The 15,011-nt window shown below is 61.4% G+C and overlaps 1 protein-coding gene across 4 annotated transcripts in view; it reads right to left on the minus strand.

Annotated features, from left to right (window-relative positions):
• Ptprn2 (protein tyrosine phosphatase receptor type N2) overlaps positions 1-15,011 on the minus strand; it is a 594,518-nt gene that overhangs the window by 33,279 nt on the left and 546,228 nt on the right. For all 4 annotated transcript variants that reach the window (XM_069997165.1, XM_069997166.1, XM_069997163.1 and 1 more), the window contains one exon: positions 5,402-5,479. In XM_069997165.1, coding sequence (XP_069853266.1) covers positions 5,402-5,479 — 78 coding nt within the window. The remainder of the gene's footprint in view (positions 1-5,401; positions 5,480-15,011) is intronic.

Genomic DNA, 15,011 nt, shown 5'->3' on the forward strand with positions numbered 1-15,011 from the left:
TCTGGGGTGTGTGGTGGGTTCTGGGGGGTGTGTTGGGTTCTGGTCTGTGTGTGTGTGTGGTGGGTTCCAGGGTGTATGTGTGTGGGTGGTGGGTTCTGGGATCTGTGTGTGTGTGGTGGGTTCCAGGGTGTGTATGTGTGTGTGTTGGTTTCTGGGGTGTGTGTTGGGTTCTGGTCTGTGTGTGTGTGTGGTGGGTTCCAGGGTGTGTGTGTGTGTGTGTGTTGGTTTCTGGGGTGTGTGGTGGGTTCTGGTCTGTGTGTGTGTGTGTGTTGGTTTCTGGGGTGTGTGTTGGGTTCTGGTCTGTGTATGTGGTGGGTTCTGGGATCTGTGTGTGTGTGGTGGGTTCCAGGGTGTGTGTGTGTTGGTTTCTAGGGTGTGTTGGGTTCTGGTCTGTGTCTGTGTGTGGTGGGTTCCAGGGTGTGTGTGTTGGGTTTGGGGGTGTGTGTGGTGGGTTCTAGGGTGTGTGTGTTGGTTTCTGGGGTGTGTGTTGGGTTCTGGTGTGTGTGTGTGGTGGGTTCCAGGTGTGTGCGTGGTGGGTTCCAGGTGTGTGCGTGGTGGGTTCCAGGTGTGTGCGTGGTGAGTTCCAGGTGTGTGCGGGGTGGGTTCCAGGTGTGTGTGTGGTGGGTTTCAGGTGTGTGCGTGGTGGGTTCCAGGTGTGTGTGTGGTGGGTTCCAGGTATGTGCGGGGTGGATTCCAGGTGTGTGCGGGGTGGGTTCCAGGTGTGTGTGTGGTGGGTTCCAGGTGTGTGTGTGGTGGGTTCCAGTTGTGTGTGTGGTGGGTTCCAGGTGTGTGTGTGGTGGGTTCCAGGTGTGTGTGGTAGATTCCAGGTGTGTGCGTGGTGGGTTCCAGGTGTGTGTGTGGTGGGTTCCAGGTGTGTGTGTGGTGGGTTCCAGGTGTGTGCAGGGTGGGTTCCAGGTGTGTGTGTGGTGGGTTCCAGGTGTGTGTGTGGTGGGTTCCAGGTGTGTGCAGGGTGGGTTCCAGGTGTGTGTGTGGTGGGTTCCAGGTGTGTGTGGTGGGTTCCAGGTGTGTGCGGGGTGGGTTCCAGGTGTGTGGGGGGTGGGTTCCAGGTGTGTGTGTGGTGGGTTCCAGATGTGTGCGGGGTGGGTTCCAGGTATGTGCGGGGTGGATTCCAGGTGTGTGTGGTGGGTTCCAGGTGTGTGTGTGGTGGGTTCCAGGTGTGTGTGTGGTGGGTTCCGGGGTTTGTGTGTGTGTGTGTGGGTCCTAGTGTGTGTGTGTGTTGGGTTTTGGGATGTGTGTACATGTAGTTGGTTCTGGGGTGTGTGTTGGTTTCTGGGGTGTGTGGTGGGTTCTGGGGGGTGTGTTGGGTTCTGGTCTGTGTGTGTGTGTGGTGGGTTCCAGGGTGTGTGTGTGTGTGTGTGTGGTGTGTTCTGGGATCTGTGTGTGTGTGGTGGGTTCCAGGGTGTGTATGTGTGTGTGTTGGTTTCTGGGGTGTGTGTTGGGTTCTGGTCTGTGTGTGTGTGTGGTGGGTTCCAGGGTGTGTGTGTTGGGTTTGGGAGTGTGTGTTGGGTTCTGGTCTGTGTGTGTGTGTGTGGTGGGTTCTAGGGTGTGTGTGTTGGTTTCTGGGGTGTGTGTTGGGTTCTGGTCTGTGTGTGTGTGTTGGGTTCTGGTGTGTGTGTGTGTGTGTGGTGGGTTCTGGTGTGTGTGTGTGTGTGTTGGTTTCTGGGGTGTATGGTGGGTTCTGGTCTGTGTGTGTGTGTGGTGGGTTCTGAGATGTGTGTGTGTGGTGGGTTCCGGGGTGTGTGTTGGGATCTGGGGTGCGTCCTGGGATGGATGTCAGTGTGTGGATCAGTCCCCAGGGATGACTGTACGTCTGGCCTTGAGAAGGTTGTAACGCAGAGTGGATTTTGTCTCGAGCTTGGGGACGGCCCGGGTCAGGTGACAGTGGCGGTTTCTGCGGAAGGGCTGGGCGTCTCCCTGGGCATTCCTGCACATGGCGGGCTTTGCTTCCATGGAGCCGTGTGGTGGAGACACCGGGGCGGTGCGGGTCAGGAGGGAGGGCGGGCACGTGGGGAGTCCGGCTGCTGGGGGCCGGGCCCCGCCGGCGCCCGCTGGTGTCCGGAGCCGCAGAGCGTGGCTGCAGTGCAGGGGCAGCAGCTGTGTGGGGACAGTGTGACGCGATGGTCCGCGGCTGCAGTGCAGGGGCAGCAGCTGTGTGGGGACAGTGTGACGCGATGGTCCGCGGTCCCCGTTCGGTGGCAGCAGCTGTGTGGGGACAGTGTGACGCGATGGTCCGCGGTCCCCGTTCGGTGGCAGCAGTGGTCTGTGGGGCCCGCCTGGCCCAGGATGCCCCGGTGGGGATGGCAGGCCGGTGAACTCCTGCCGTCCTGCGGCACCTGGCCACAGAGGCCAGGAAGTGAGCGCAGCCGCCTGCCAGCCGCCCTCCTCCACCTGCAGGCTGCCTTTCTTTGCGGGAATTTGCTCGTCGTGGCCCGCTGCGGGGTGGCGCTGTGTTGGTGCTTTCCGCAGTAGGTGTTGGGGCCCTGGTCAGCACTGGAGGCCATCCTCCAGAGCGAGAAGAGGGGTGCCGGCCGGCCCTGAGCAGCCTCCGGGCTCAGCTCCCCGCCGCGCGGCAGGGCCAGCGCTGCCGTGGGTCTGCAGACGCCTGACAGGACACTGTTGCTCCTGTGCCCGCTGGTGCGCGGCGCGGCCTCGGGGACAAAGGCCAGATCGCGCCCAAGCGTCCCTGTCCTCAGATGCGAGGCGGCAGAGGCCCGTCCCTGGCCAGGGCGTCTGGCTGCGCCGCACCGCCCGCAGGGCAGCCCAGGTCTCTGGTTCAGCTTTGTAAAGGCTTCCCTGCTCACAACAACACGGGGGGGGGGGGGGGGCGGGGGACACAGGCTTCTCATCTCTGGACAGACGGCAGCGCTCTGAGGGACACTGTGTCCCAGAACCGCGGGGTCAATGCTCACGCGGTACATCCCAAATGATTCTAATGTCTTCCCTGGCAACTTCATGTATAGAGACACTTGCTTTCCACTGTGAGAACGGATGGACCTTGGTGTCCAAGTCCCGCAGGGCGCTGGTCAGCTGGCCGCAGGGTGGTGGTCAGTGGGCCGCAGGGCGCTGGTCAGCGGGTCGCAGGGCAGAGGTCAGCAGGCCGGCTGTAGGGCAGAGGTCAGCGGGCCGCAAGGCGGTGGTCAGTGGGCCACAGGGCAGAGGTCAGCAGGCCTGCCGTAGGGCAGAGGTCAGCGGGCCGCAGGGCGGTGGTCAGCGGGCTGCAGGACAGAGGTCAGCGGGCCGCAGGGTGGTGGTCAGTCAGCCATGGGCTGCAGGGTGGTGGTCAGCGGGCTGCAGGGTGGTGGTCAGTGGGCCTCAAGGCAGAGGTCATCGGGCCACGGGCTGCAGGATGGTCAGCGGGTCGCAGGGCAGAGGTCAGCGGGCCGCGGGTCGCAGGGCGGTGGTCATCGGGCCGCGGGCCGCAGGGTGGCGGTCAGCCGTGCATCCTCATGGCAGGCCTGGCAGGCGGGGAGTGGGGATGTGTGTGGCCAGACATGGCTCTTGTTGCATCGCAGCCCCTCTGGAAACCGTGGCTCTGTGAGCCTCGGGGGTTGTCTGAGTTGTCTCGTGGGAGGTGAAGCAGTTGGTAAAAATGGGGAACCACTATCTGGGGCACTGACGCCACAGAGGTCTGGGGAGAGGAAAGCCGGGCGACTGCGTCTGTCACACAGGGACAGACTCCCGGGTTCCATTCTGAGAGCAGCGCCGGGCGGTGCGTGCTTCAGGTACGCGGCTTTGCCGGGATGGAGGCGGCGCCCCGTGGGGCTGTCCGGAGCCCGCCTGGAGTCTCCCCGCATGACTTGTGGACTGACGCGGGGGGGGGGGGGAATGGCAGCATCAGAGCCCGGGTCACCTCCCGCGAGGCCGACGAGAACCTCAGGCATGGAGTCACACTTTTCAACAGCCTAATGCACAGGCGGCCAGGCCGCAGGCGCCTGTACCAACAGCTTCCACGCCTGGCTTTGCCGCACGGAGGAGTGAGAGACAGAATTCCTGACATCCCTCCCCACGCTTTGCCCATCAAGGAGCGTCTGTATGCTCAGGGGGCCAAGGGCCCCAGAAAGCCCCACGGAGCCGTCCTGGAGACAGAACATGAAGAGAGCAGACGGCGAAGCGAGGAAAGGGAACAGCCAAGTGAACGGAGTCGACCCTTAGCCAGTGTGTCAGTGTCTTCTGTGATGGTTGGAGACGAGTCACCTCTAGCGATCAGGAGCGGTTCAACTCCACGGGACCAGCCGCTGCGGTTCGGGACTACCGCTGCCAGCGACGGGGCTGCTCCGCGCCCCCTCCCCTGCTGCTGCCCTGCCTGCCCGCTGCTGCCCACGGCTGCCCCTCCTCCATCCCACGGCTGCCCACGGCTGCCCCCCTCCATCCCCACGGCTGCCCACGGCTGTCCCCCTCCATCCCCACGGCTGCCCACGGCTGCCCCTCCTCCATCCCCACGGCTGCCCCTCCTCCATCCCCACGGCTGCCCACGGCTGCCCCTCCTCCATCCCCACGGCTGCCCACGGCTGCCCCCCTCCATCCCCACGGCTGTCCCCCTCCATCCCCACGGCTGCCCACGGCTGCCCCTCCTCCATCCCCACGGCTGCCCCCCCTCCATCCCCACGGCTGCCCCTTGTCCATCCCCACGGCTGCCCACGGCTGCCCCTCCTCCATCCCCACGGCTGCCCACGGCTGCCCCTCCTCCATCCCCACGGCTGCCCCCCCTCCATCCCCACGGCTGCCCACTGCCGCTGTCTGCACCTGTCTCAGGGCACCTCTGTCTCTGGGGGTGGTGACTGCCACTGAGTGAGTGAACTCATGCTCCTGCAGGTACCCCATGTGGAACTTTCCAGAACACACTCCTGCTTAGCTTTCTCAGATGGCTGGTGACCATATGTCCACCCAGCTTTGCCCTTCTGAGCGAGGATCTTAATGGATCTTAATGTCTAGACCTTGCTCTGGGCCATTCAGGATTGTTCTAGATGAAGAGCTAGATCAGCCTGACCTTCAAATACATTTTCGACTCTTCAAAGCAGATAGATGAAATGTAATTTGAACACCATTTTGAACCTTCATAAGAATAGAACAATACGTAAGAGGCAAAGTTGGATAAGATCTAATAATTTAAACACATACCAACTCCATTTCCCTCTGTTTGTAAGATTAATGGTAAAGTGCCTAAAAAAATCAAGCTTTTTGCTGATTTTTTTTCTGAAAACTTGAGCAAAAAGCTTGATGGTAGAGATACTCAAGGACTGGGATAAATTCTGAAACCAAGGAATATTTGAAGGCCACCCCTTAGAACTTTGAAGCAACTTAATGGAATCCAGTGTGCAATTCATGGCTAAAGTATTAGACTTTTCTTTCCAGAGAAGAATTTTTAATTAAGAAGTTTCACCTGCCAGAAGTCGGCCACGGTAGCGGGGAGCGGTCCCTGGGTGGCGATGTACGCGGGGCTCTTGGGGTCATGGTCCATCTGCGGAGACAAGATACGGCAACCCAGGTGAGTCCCGTGGTGAGAAGCGGCCAGGTGGAGGGGGCTGGAGGAGGGGGCCTGCAGGCGGGGCAGCCCCCTCACAGCCAGGAAACCCCGTGCCCCCCACAGGCACCCAGGGCCGGCAGGGTCCCACAGACCCGAGCCTCGGCCAGCCAGCAAGCCCGAAGCGCTTCTCTGAGCTCCTCCTGAGCTCCCAAGATGGCACCGACAGAGGTGCAGATGGGGAGCCCACGAGACCAGGGGCAGGCTGTGCACGCGGGTGGCGTGGCCAGCACCATGTGGTCAGGCGGCTCCGGGCAGCTCAGGCTCATCCCAGCGCGGACATACGCTGGTGCCGAGCCACGGCCCGGCCGGCTAGGACGAAGTGCTGGCAGGGGAGAGGACAGGCAGCAGCCTGGGTGGTACCGCCCAGAGGCAGGCCAGCCTTCCAGACGCTCACTTCCCATCCAGACCAGGGACGGGAACAAAGAAGGCCGTGGAAGTCCTTCTGGAAAGTTGATTTGTCTGCCAAGCATCCTGCTCGCGCCTGCAGAGGCTTTGGAGGCCTTAATTAGGACGTCTGACTTGGAGTCAGACACAGTGAGGAAAGGAAGCACTCAGGGACAGAGCTGGAGCAGCGAGCAGGGCAGAAGCAACTGCGGAGGTCAGGCAGTGCTGGGCCCTGCCCGGGGCACGCCTGGCCTCCCTGAGAGGGAGCGGCGGCTCCTGCTCATGCCACGGAGTGGACACTTCCAAGTAATGGACCAGCCCCATCCCTGCCAAAGGTCACCCCAGCCCAGCCCTGAGGACAGAGGGGAACGCACCAGCCCAGCCCTGAGGACAGAGGGGACAATACCCCAGCCCAGCCCAGCCCCGTCCTAAGGATGGAGGGGAACGCACCCCAGCCCAGCCCCGTCCCGAGGATGGAGGGGAGCACACCCCAGCCCAGCCCCGTCCTGAGGATGGAGGGGAGCACACCCCAGCCCAGCCCCGTCCTGAGGATGGAGGGGAGCACACCCCAGCCCAGCCCCGTCCCGAGGATGGAGGGGAGCACACCCCAGCCCAGCCCCGTCCTGAGGATGGAGGGGAACACATTCCAGCCCAGCCCCGTCCTGAGGATGGAGGGGAGCACACCCCAGCCCAGCCCCATCCCGATGATGGAGGGGAACACACCCCAGCCCAGCCCCGTCCCGATGATGGAGGGGAGCACACCCCAGCCCAGCCCCGTCCCGAGGATGGAGAGAACGCACCCCAGCCCAGCCCCATCCCGATGATGGAGGGGAGCACACCCCAGCCCAGCCCCGTCCCGATGATGGAGGGGAACACATCCCAGCCCAGCCCAGAGGCGAGGGGGGCTGCACAGAGAAGCTGCTGGGGGAGGGGTCCACAAGGACCCCCCTGCCCCGAGCTTCATGCTCCCTTCAGAGCTGGGATCCACTCTGGACGCCGGGGTTGGGTCAAAGGCCGTCAATGACGCAGCGCCCAACACAGTGAGACATGAAGCGGATCTGACCACACAAAGCTCCGAGCAGGCCACCAGGGTGGCAGAGTAACACCAGCATCACTGTAAGGCCCGCAAGTGGAGCGGCTGTGAGTGTGTCTGGGCTGTGAGTGTGTCTGGGCTGTGAGTGTGTCTGTGATGTGAGTGTGTCTGGGCTGTGAGTGTGTCTGTGATGTGAGTGTGTCTGTGATGTGAGTGTGTCTGTGATGTGAGTGTATCTGTGCTGTGAGTGTATCTGGGCTGTGAGTGTGTCTGGGCTGTGAGTGTATCTGGGCTGTGAGTGTATCCGTGATGTGAGTGTATCTGTGATGTGAGTGTGTCTGTGATGTGAGTGTATCTGTGATGTGAGTGTATCTGGGCTGTGAGTGTATCTGGGCTGTGAGTGTATCTGTGATGTGAGTGTGTCTGTGATGTGAGTGTGTCTGTGATGTGAGTGTATCTGGGCTGTGAGTGTATCTGGGCTGTGAGTGTATCTGTGATGTGAGTGTATCTGTGATGTGAGTGTGTCTGTGATGTGAGTGTATCTGGGCTGTGAGTGTGTCTGTGATGTGAGTGTATCTGGGCTGTGAGTGTGTCTGTGATGTGAGTGTGTCTGTGCTGTGAGTGTATCTGTGCTGTGAGTGTATCTGGGCTGTGAGTGTGTCTGTGATGTGAGTGTGTCTGGGCTGTGAGTGTGTCTGTGATGTGAGTGTGTCTGTGATGTGAGTGTATCTGTGATGTGAGTGTATCTGGGCTGTGAGTGTGTCTGTGATATGAGTGTGTCTGTGATGTAAGTGTATCTGGGTTGTGAGTGTGTCGGTGATGTGAGTGTATCTGTGATGTGAGTGTGTCTGGGCTGTGAGTGTGTCTGGGCTGTGAGTGTGTCTGGGCTGTGAGTGTATCTGGGCTGTGAGTGTGTATGGGCTGTGAGTGTATCTGTGATGTGAGTGTATCTGTGATGTGAGTGTGTCTGTGATGTGAGTGTGTCTGTGATGTGAGTGTGTCTGTGATGTGAGTGTATCTGTGATGTGAGTGTGTCTGTGATGTGAGTGTGTCTGTGATGTGAGTGTATCTGTGATGTGAGTGTGTCTGTGATGTGAGTGTATCTGTGATGTGAGTGTATCTGGGCTGTGAGTGTGTCTGGGCTGTGAGTGTATCTGGGCTGTGAGTGTGTCTGTGATGTGAGTGTGACTGTGATGTGAGTGTATCTGTGCTGTGAGTGTATCTGGGCTGTGAGTGTGTCTGGGCTGTGAGTGTGTCTGGGCTGTGAGTGTATCTGGGCTGTGAGTGTGTATGGGCTGTGTGTATGGGCTGTGAGTGTATCTGTGATGTGAGTGTATCTGGGCTGTGAGTGTGTCTGGGCTGTGAGTGTATCTGGGCTGTGAGTGTATCTGGGCTGTGAGTGTGTCTGTGATGTGAGTGTGTCTGTGATGTGAGTGTGTCTGTGATGTGAGTGTATCTGTGATGTGAGTGTGTCTGTGATGTGAGTGTATCTGGGCTGTGAGTGTGTATGGGCTGTGTGTATGGGCTGTGAGTGTATCTGTGATGTGAGTGTGTCTGTGATGTGAGTGTGTCTGTGATGTGAGTGTATCTGTGATGTGAGTGTGTCTGTGATGTGAGTGTGTCTGTGATGTGAATGTATCTGTGATGTGAGTGTATCTGGGCTTTGAGTGTATCTGGGCTGTGAGTGTGTATGGGCTGTGAGTGTATCTGTGATGTGAGTGTATCTGTGATGTGAGTGTGTCTGTGATGTGAGTGTGTCTGGGCTGTGAGTGTGTCTGGGCTGTGAGTGTGTCTGGGCTGTGAGTGTGTCTGTGATGTGAGTGTATCTGTGATGTGAGTGTGTCTGTGATGTGAGTGTATCTGTGATGTGAGTGTATCTGGACTGTGAGTGTCTGGGCTGTGAGTGTGTCTGGGCTGTGAGTGTGTCTGGGCTGTGAGTGTGTCTGTGATGTGAGTGTATCTGTGATGTGAGTGTATCTGGGCTGTGAGTGTGTCTGGGCTGTGAGTGTGTCTGGGCTGTGAGTGTGTCTGTGATGTGTGTCTGTGATGTGAGTGTATCTGTGATGTGAGTGTATCTGGGCTGTGAGTGTGTCTGGGCTGTGAGTGTGTATGGGCTGTGAGGCTGTGAGTGTGTCTGTGATGTGAGTGTGTCTGTGATGTGAGTGTGTCTGGGCTGTGAGTGTATCTGGGCTGTGAGTGTATCTGGGCTGTGAGTGTAGTTCAGCTGTGAGTGTAGCACAGATACAAGTGTACCTGGGTTATGAGTGTAGCCCGGCTGAGTATCACCTAGCTCTGTGTGTGGGTTTGGAGTATGAGGAGGATGTGCAGTGAGTCTGTGCATAGACAGCCAGTCCTCAGGGGGTTGATGGCCGTCAGCACCGATGCTGTGTCGAGTGTACCTTGTAATTGTGTGCACCATAAAAGAGAAGCGGCACAAAGAAGCAGTGTAAGTGTTTCTAACAGAACAACAATGCAACTGGTCAGGGCCGAGGGAAGCCTGGCAAAATCCTTCTGTGCTTCTGACTAGTGGTTCTTAATTAAAACCGGACCTCGTTTTGAAATCCACCACAACATACACAATGCAGGTAAAATGAATGTTACTCTCACTGAAAGCCTCAATTAACATGTTTCAGTAGAAAAATGCATAGCAGACACAGCAGTTTTGATGTTTTTTCCAATGTGCATTTGCTGAGGTGACAGCTATTTACCCAGACCTTCCTGTCTTCCCGCAAACAGTTCCACGAGAAGGGCTGGACGGCACACCTCCTGCTCAGGCAGCTTAGACAGGGGCCCATTTAAGAACTGCGAGCACGTTCACGTGAGCAATTTAGCTGCTTTCAAAATGAGAACTGTATGATTAAAAGTCTGGCCAGCATTACAGGAGGGCAAAGACCTCAGCTTTGGTGATAGGTCCTAATGGTTGAGTTTGAAGTTCCTCAGGCCCCTCAGAACTGCTGAAGCGCCCGACAGAGGCGCAGAAAGGCAGGGACAAGAGGGAGAGGCTGGTGAGCAGAAAGGGGGGCTTCCACGGGGTGGGCGGGACCTCCCTGCCCCCCTCCCCCCTCCGCCCTGGGCCCTTCATGCCCCACCTCCTGCGCTGCTGCCTTCCAGCACTGCTCTAGGGAGAGCTGGCCACAGCTCAGGGCCAGAGCAATGGTGACGACACCTGCACACTCCTGGAAGGCTCTGTGCAGAGGGGCCTGTGTGCGCAGGGCTCTGTGCAGAGGGGCCTGTGTGCGCAGGGCTGTGTGCAGGGCTGTGTGCGCAGGGCTGTGTGCAGGGCTGTGTGCGCAGGGCTGTGTGCGCAGGGCTGTGTGTGCAGGGCTGTGTGCGCAGGGCTGTGTGTGCAGGGCTGTGTGCGCAGGGCTGTGTGCAGGGCTGTGTGCGCAGGGCTGTGTGTGCACCGGGCTGTGCGCAGGGCTGTGTGCGCAGGGCTGTGTGCGCAGGGCTGTGTGCGCAGGGCTGTGTGTGCAGGGCTGTGTGCACAGGGCTGTGCGCAGGGCTGTGTGCGCAGGGCTGTGTGTGCAGGGCTGTGTGCGCAGGGCTGTGTGTGCAGGGCTGTGTGCGCAGGGCTGTGTGCAGGGCTGTGTGCGCAGGGCTGTGTGCCGGGCTGTGTGCGCAGGGCTGTGTGTGCAGGGCTGTGTGTGCAGGGCTGTGTGCGCAGGGCTGTGTGCCGGGCTGTGTGCAGGGCTGTGTGCAGGGCTGTGTGCGCAGGGCTGTGTGTGCAGGGCTGTGTGCGCAGGGCTGTGTGTGCAGGGCTGTGTGTGCAGGGCTGTGTGCAGGGCTGTGTGCGCAGGGCTGTGTGCCGGGCTGTGTGCGCAGGGCTGTGTGCGCAGGGCTGTGTGTGCAGGGCTGTGTGCAGGGCTGTGTGCAGGGCTGTGTGTGCAGGGCTGTGTGTGCAGGGCTGTGTGCGCAGGGCTGTGTGTGCAGGGCTGTGTGCAGGGCTGTGTGCAGGGCTGTGTGTGCAGGGCTGTGCGCAGGGCTGTGTGTGCAGGGCTGTGTGCAGGGCTGTGTGTGCAGGGCTGTGCGCAGGGCTGTGTGTGCAGGGCTGTGTGCAGGGCTGTGTGCGCAGGGCTGTGTGCCGGGCTGTGTGCGCAGGGCTGTGTGCGCAGGGCTGTGTGCAGGGCTGTGTGCAGGGCTGTGTGCGCAGGGCTGTGTGCGCAGGGCTGTGTGCGCAGGGCTGTGTGTGCAGGGCTGTGTGCAGGGCTGTGTGCAGGGCTGTGTGTGCAGGGCTGTGCGCAGGGCTGTGTGTGCAGGGCTGTGTGCAGGGCTGTGTGTGCAGGGCTGTGTGTGCAGGGCTGTGTGCAGGGCTGTGTGCGCAGGGCTGTGTGTGCAGGGCTGTGTGCGCAGGGCTGTGTGCAGGGCTGTGTGCAGGGCTGTGTGTGCAGGGCTGTGTGTGCAGGGCTGTGTGCAGGGCTGTGTGCAGGGCTGTGTGCGCAGGGCTGTGTGTGCAGGGCTGTGTGCGCAGGGCTGTGTGCGCAGGGCTGTGTGCAGGGCTGTGTGCAGGGCTGTGTGTGCAGGGCTGTGTGCAGGGCTGTGTGCAGGGCTGTGTGCAGGGCTGTGTGTGCAGGGCTGTGTGTGCAGGGCTGTGTGTGCAGGGCTGTGTGCAGGGCTGTGTGTGCAGGGCTGTGTGTGCAGGGCTGTGTGCAGGGCTGTGTGTGCAGGGCTGTGCGCAGGGCTGTGCGCCGGGCTGTGTGTAGGGCTGTGTGTGCAGGGCTGTGTGCAGGGCTGTGTGTGCAGGGCTGTGTGCAGGGCTGTGTGTGCAGGGCTGTGTGTGCAGGGCTGTGTGCAGGGCTGTGTGCGCAGGGCTGTGTGCGCAGGGCTGTGTGCGCAGGGCTGTGTGTGCAGGGCTGTGTGCGCAGGGCTGTGTGCAGGGCTGTGTGCAGGGCTGTGTGTGCAGGGCTGTGTGCAGGGCTGTGTGCAGGGCTGTGTGCGCTGGGCTGTGTGCAGGGCTGTGTGTGCAGGGCTGTGTGTGCAGGGCTGTGTGCCGGGCTGTGTGCAGGGCTGTGTGTGCAGGGCTGTGTGCGCAGGGCTGTGTGCGCAGGGCTGTGTGCAGGGCTGTGTGCGCAGGGCTGTGTGTGCAGGGCTGTGGGCACTGGGCTGTGTAGGAGTGCGGGGCATCCCTGTGGCCCTGGGCACCGGGCTGTGGGTGCTGGGCTGTGGGCACCAGGCTGTGGGCACTGGGCTGTGGGCACCGGGCTGTGGGCACTGGGCTGTGTAGGAGTGCGGGGCGTCCCTGTGGCCCTGGGCACTGGCTGTGGGTGCTGGGCTGTGGGCACCGGGCTGTGTAGGAGTGCGGGGCATTCCTGTGGCCCTGGGCACCGGGCACTTGGAAGTCAGGCGGATGCACTGATTGGCTATCTCACAGGTGCGATCAGCGTTTCCCCCGGGGAGGGGGGGCTCCGATGGCACGCCCCGCCGCTGGTGGGGACAGGTTTGGTGCCTGCTCCAGCCTCCTCCCTTCCGCGGCTCCCCATTCCGCTGTGGGGGCGTCCCTGGGGGAGGGGGTCGGGGTCTGGACGACCTCTACCTCCAGGAGGGCACCAGCGTGTGTGTGTGCAGGCGTGACACATGAGCCCCAGTGAACATATTCTCAAGTGACACACGAGCGAGCCCCGTCCCCGGGAATGACCCAGTGCCTGGGTTTCTCTCTCGCCTTTCCGCTTCCTTTCATGACCCTGGGTTTCTCTCTCGCCTTTCCGCTTCCTTTCACGACCCTGGGTGTAAAAGCAACAGTGGCACGTTATTTACTACCAGTGACCTGCTTGAGTTTTAATGAGGGAAGTATGACCGGGACGGCTGTAATGATGGAGATTGTTCCGCCGGCTGGGCGTCAGGGGCTGGAACGGTAAGCCCCTCCCCCGCGCCTCCCACGCCCGCTCGCCCCTGCCCCCACACCCTCATGCCGGATGCTGGCATTTGCGCCCCATGCCTTGGTGCCCCATGGGCACGGGACCAGTCCTGGGCCCAGTGCATGCCAAGCACGTGCCCGCACCGGGCCCGGCCGGCATTACGGGACTCACAGAGCGCCGTCCTGCCGAGCACATGAGAGCCAAACCTGGAGTCGTGGAGAGCTTTCTGCTCCTCCTCAAAGACCCAGTGGGAAGAAAGCTGCAAGCAGGGGCATGCTACCTCACCCCTGGCCTGCACCCTGGCCCTGCCTGCCCGCAGCCGGCCAGCCAGACCCGCCGGCCAGCCAGACCAGGCGGTCAGTCAGACCAGACGGCCAGCCAGACCAGCCAGCCAGCCAGACCAGCCGGCCAGCCAGACCAGACGGCCAATCAGACCAGACAGCCAATCAGACCAGGCGATCAGTGAGACCAGACGGCCATCCAGACCAGACGACCATCCAGACCAGACGGCCATCCAGACCAGACGACCATCCAGACCAGACGGCCATCCAGACCAGACGACCATCCAGACCAGACGGCCATCCAGACCAGGCAGCCAGCCAGACCAGATGGCCAGCCAGACCAGACGGCCAGTCAGACCAGGTGGCCAGCCAGACCAGACGGCCAGCCAGACCAGACGGCCAGTCAGACCAGCCGGCCATCCAGACCAGGTGGCCAGTCAGACCAGGCGGCCAGCCAGACCAGATGGCCAGCGAAACCAGACGGCCAGCCAGACCAGGTGATCAGTGAGACCAGACGGCCATCCAGACCAGACGGCCAGTCAGACCAGACGGCCAGTCAGACCAGAAGGCCAGCCAGACCAGATGGCCAGCCAGACCAGGTGGCCATCCAGACCAGCCGGCCATCCAGACCAGACGGCCAGTCAGACCGGACGGCCAGTCAGACTAGACGGCCAGCCAGACCAGACGGCCAGCCAAACCAGACGGCCAGCGAAACCAGATGGCCAGCCAGACCAGACGATCAGTGAGACCAGACGGCCATCCAGACCAAACGGCCAGTCAGACCAGACGGCCAGTCAGACCAGAAGGCCATCCAGACCAGATGGCCAGCCAGACCAGGTGGCCAGTCAGACCAGACGGCCATCCAGACCAGACGGCCATCCAGACCAGACGGCCAGTCAGACCAGACGGCCAGTCAAGACTAGACGGCCAGTCAAGACTAGACGGCATGGGCTTCCAGCGTCCTCACTTGAAAATGATGGCAGTGTCCACTCCGGCCTGGCCATCGGCTGGTTCTAGCAGGAGGGACCACAGAGGGAAGGTGTGTGAGCCTGGCCTCAGTTCTCAGGGCCCCGCACGGCCTCTGGGGCCCGGGAGGAGTGCGGGCACACCAGCTGCGCGGCGCCAGAGCCGGCGAGGCCGCGGTGGGGCGCACGGAGGCGGGGGCAGGAGGAGGGGTGTGAATGAGTCCCGCTGGGAAAGCCCAACTCCAAGCTTCCAAATGAGCGCTTTGAAAGGGGGGCCTGGCCTGGGGTGCTGCCCCTCCCCGCGCAGGCGCACAAGCTCAGAGGGAGCAGACCGGGCCCCCTGGACCAGCCCGTGCTCTGAACCCCCTCCTCAAAGAGGAGCGTGCCCGTGACCTGCGGGGGAGGGGCGGGGCGCGGGGCGCCTGGCCGAGCCTTAATTACCACTGTATCCCGTGGGGCTCTGAGCGCCGTCTGTGGTCGGAGCCACGGGGATACTCAGTGGCCAAGATCCCCACAGGCCTGGCCACGCTGTGGGATGCACAGCGGCCTCGCTCTGGCGATAGCCCTAGTCCCCATCCTCTATTACATGAACCCAGCCCCTGCGTGGATCTCATGAGCTCTGTGGATCCCTGACACTTTCCAGGACCAGAGCTGAAGACAACCACCAAGACTGTAGACACACTACACCTGTCCTAAACCCACACCGGTCTCCACCCTCCCAGCAGGGCCCGCAGCCCCAGCTCCCCCGCCCCCCGAAGCCCAGCTTCCCAGTCTCCAACTGCCCATTGCCCTCTCCTCTTGGCTGCCCGTACTTGGCTTTGACTGTCTGTCCCCTTCTTCCAAAAGGCTGGAGACCGAGAGAGGCACTGAGTGTCACCCAGTGAGGGGTGGCTGCAGGGGTGCAGAGGTGCAAGGCTGGGCCCGGGAGTGTCGCTCCTGCCCGGGGGGAGG

The sequence above is a fragment of the Dipodomys merriami genome, unplaced genomic scaffold (genome assembly GCF_024711535.1).
Source record: "Dipodomys merriami isolate MVZ:Mamm:240054 unplaced genomic scaffold, mDipMer1.0.p SCAF_5, whole genome shotgun sequence".
Taxonomy (NCBI): domain Eukaryota; kingdom Metazoa; phylum Chordata; class Mammalia; order Rodentia; family Heteromyidae; genus Dipodomys; species Dipodomys merriami.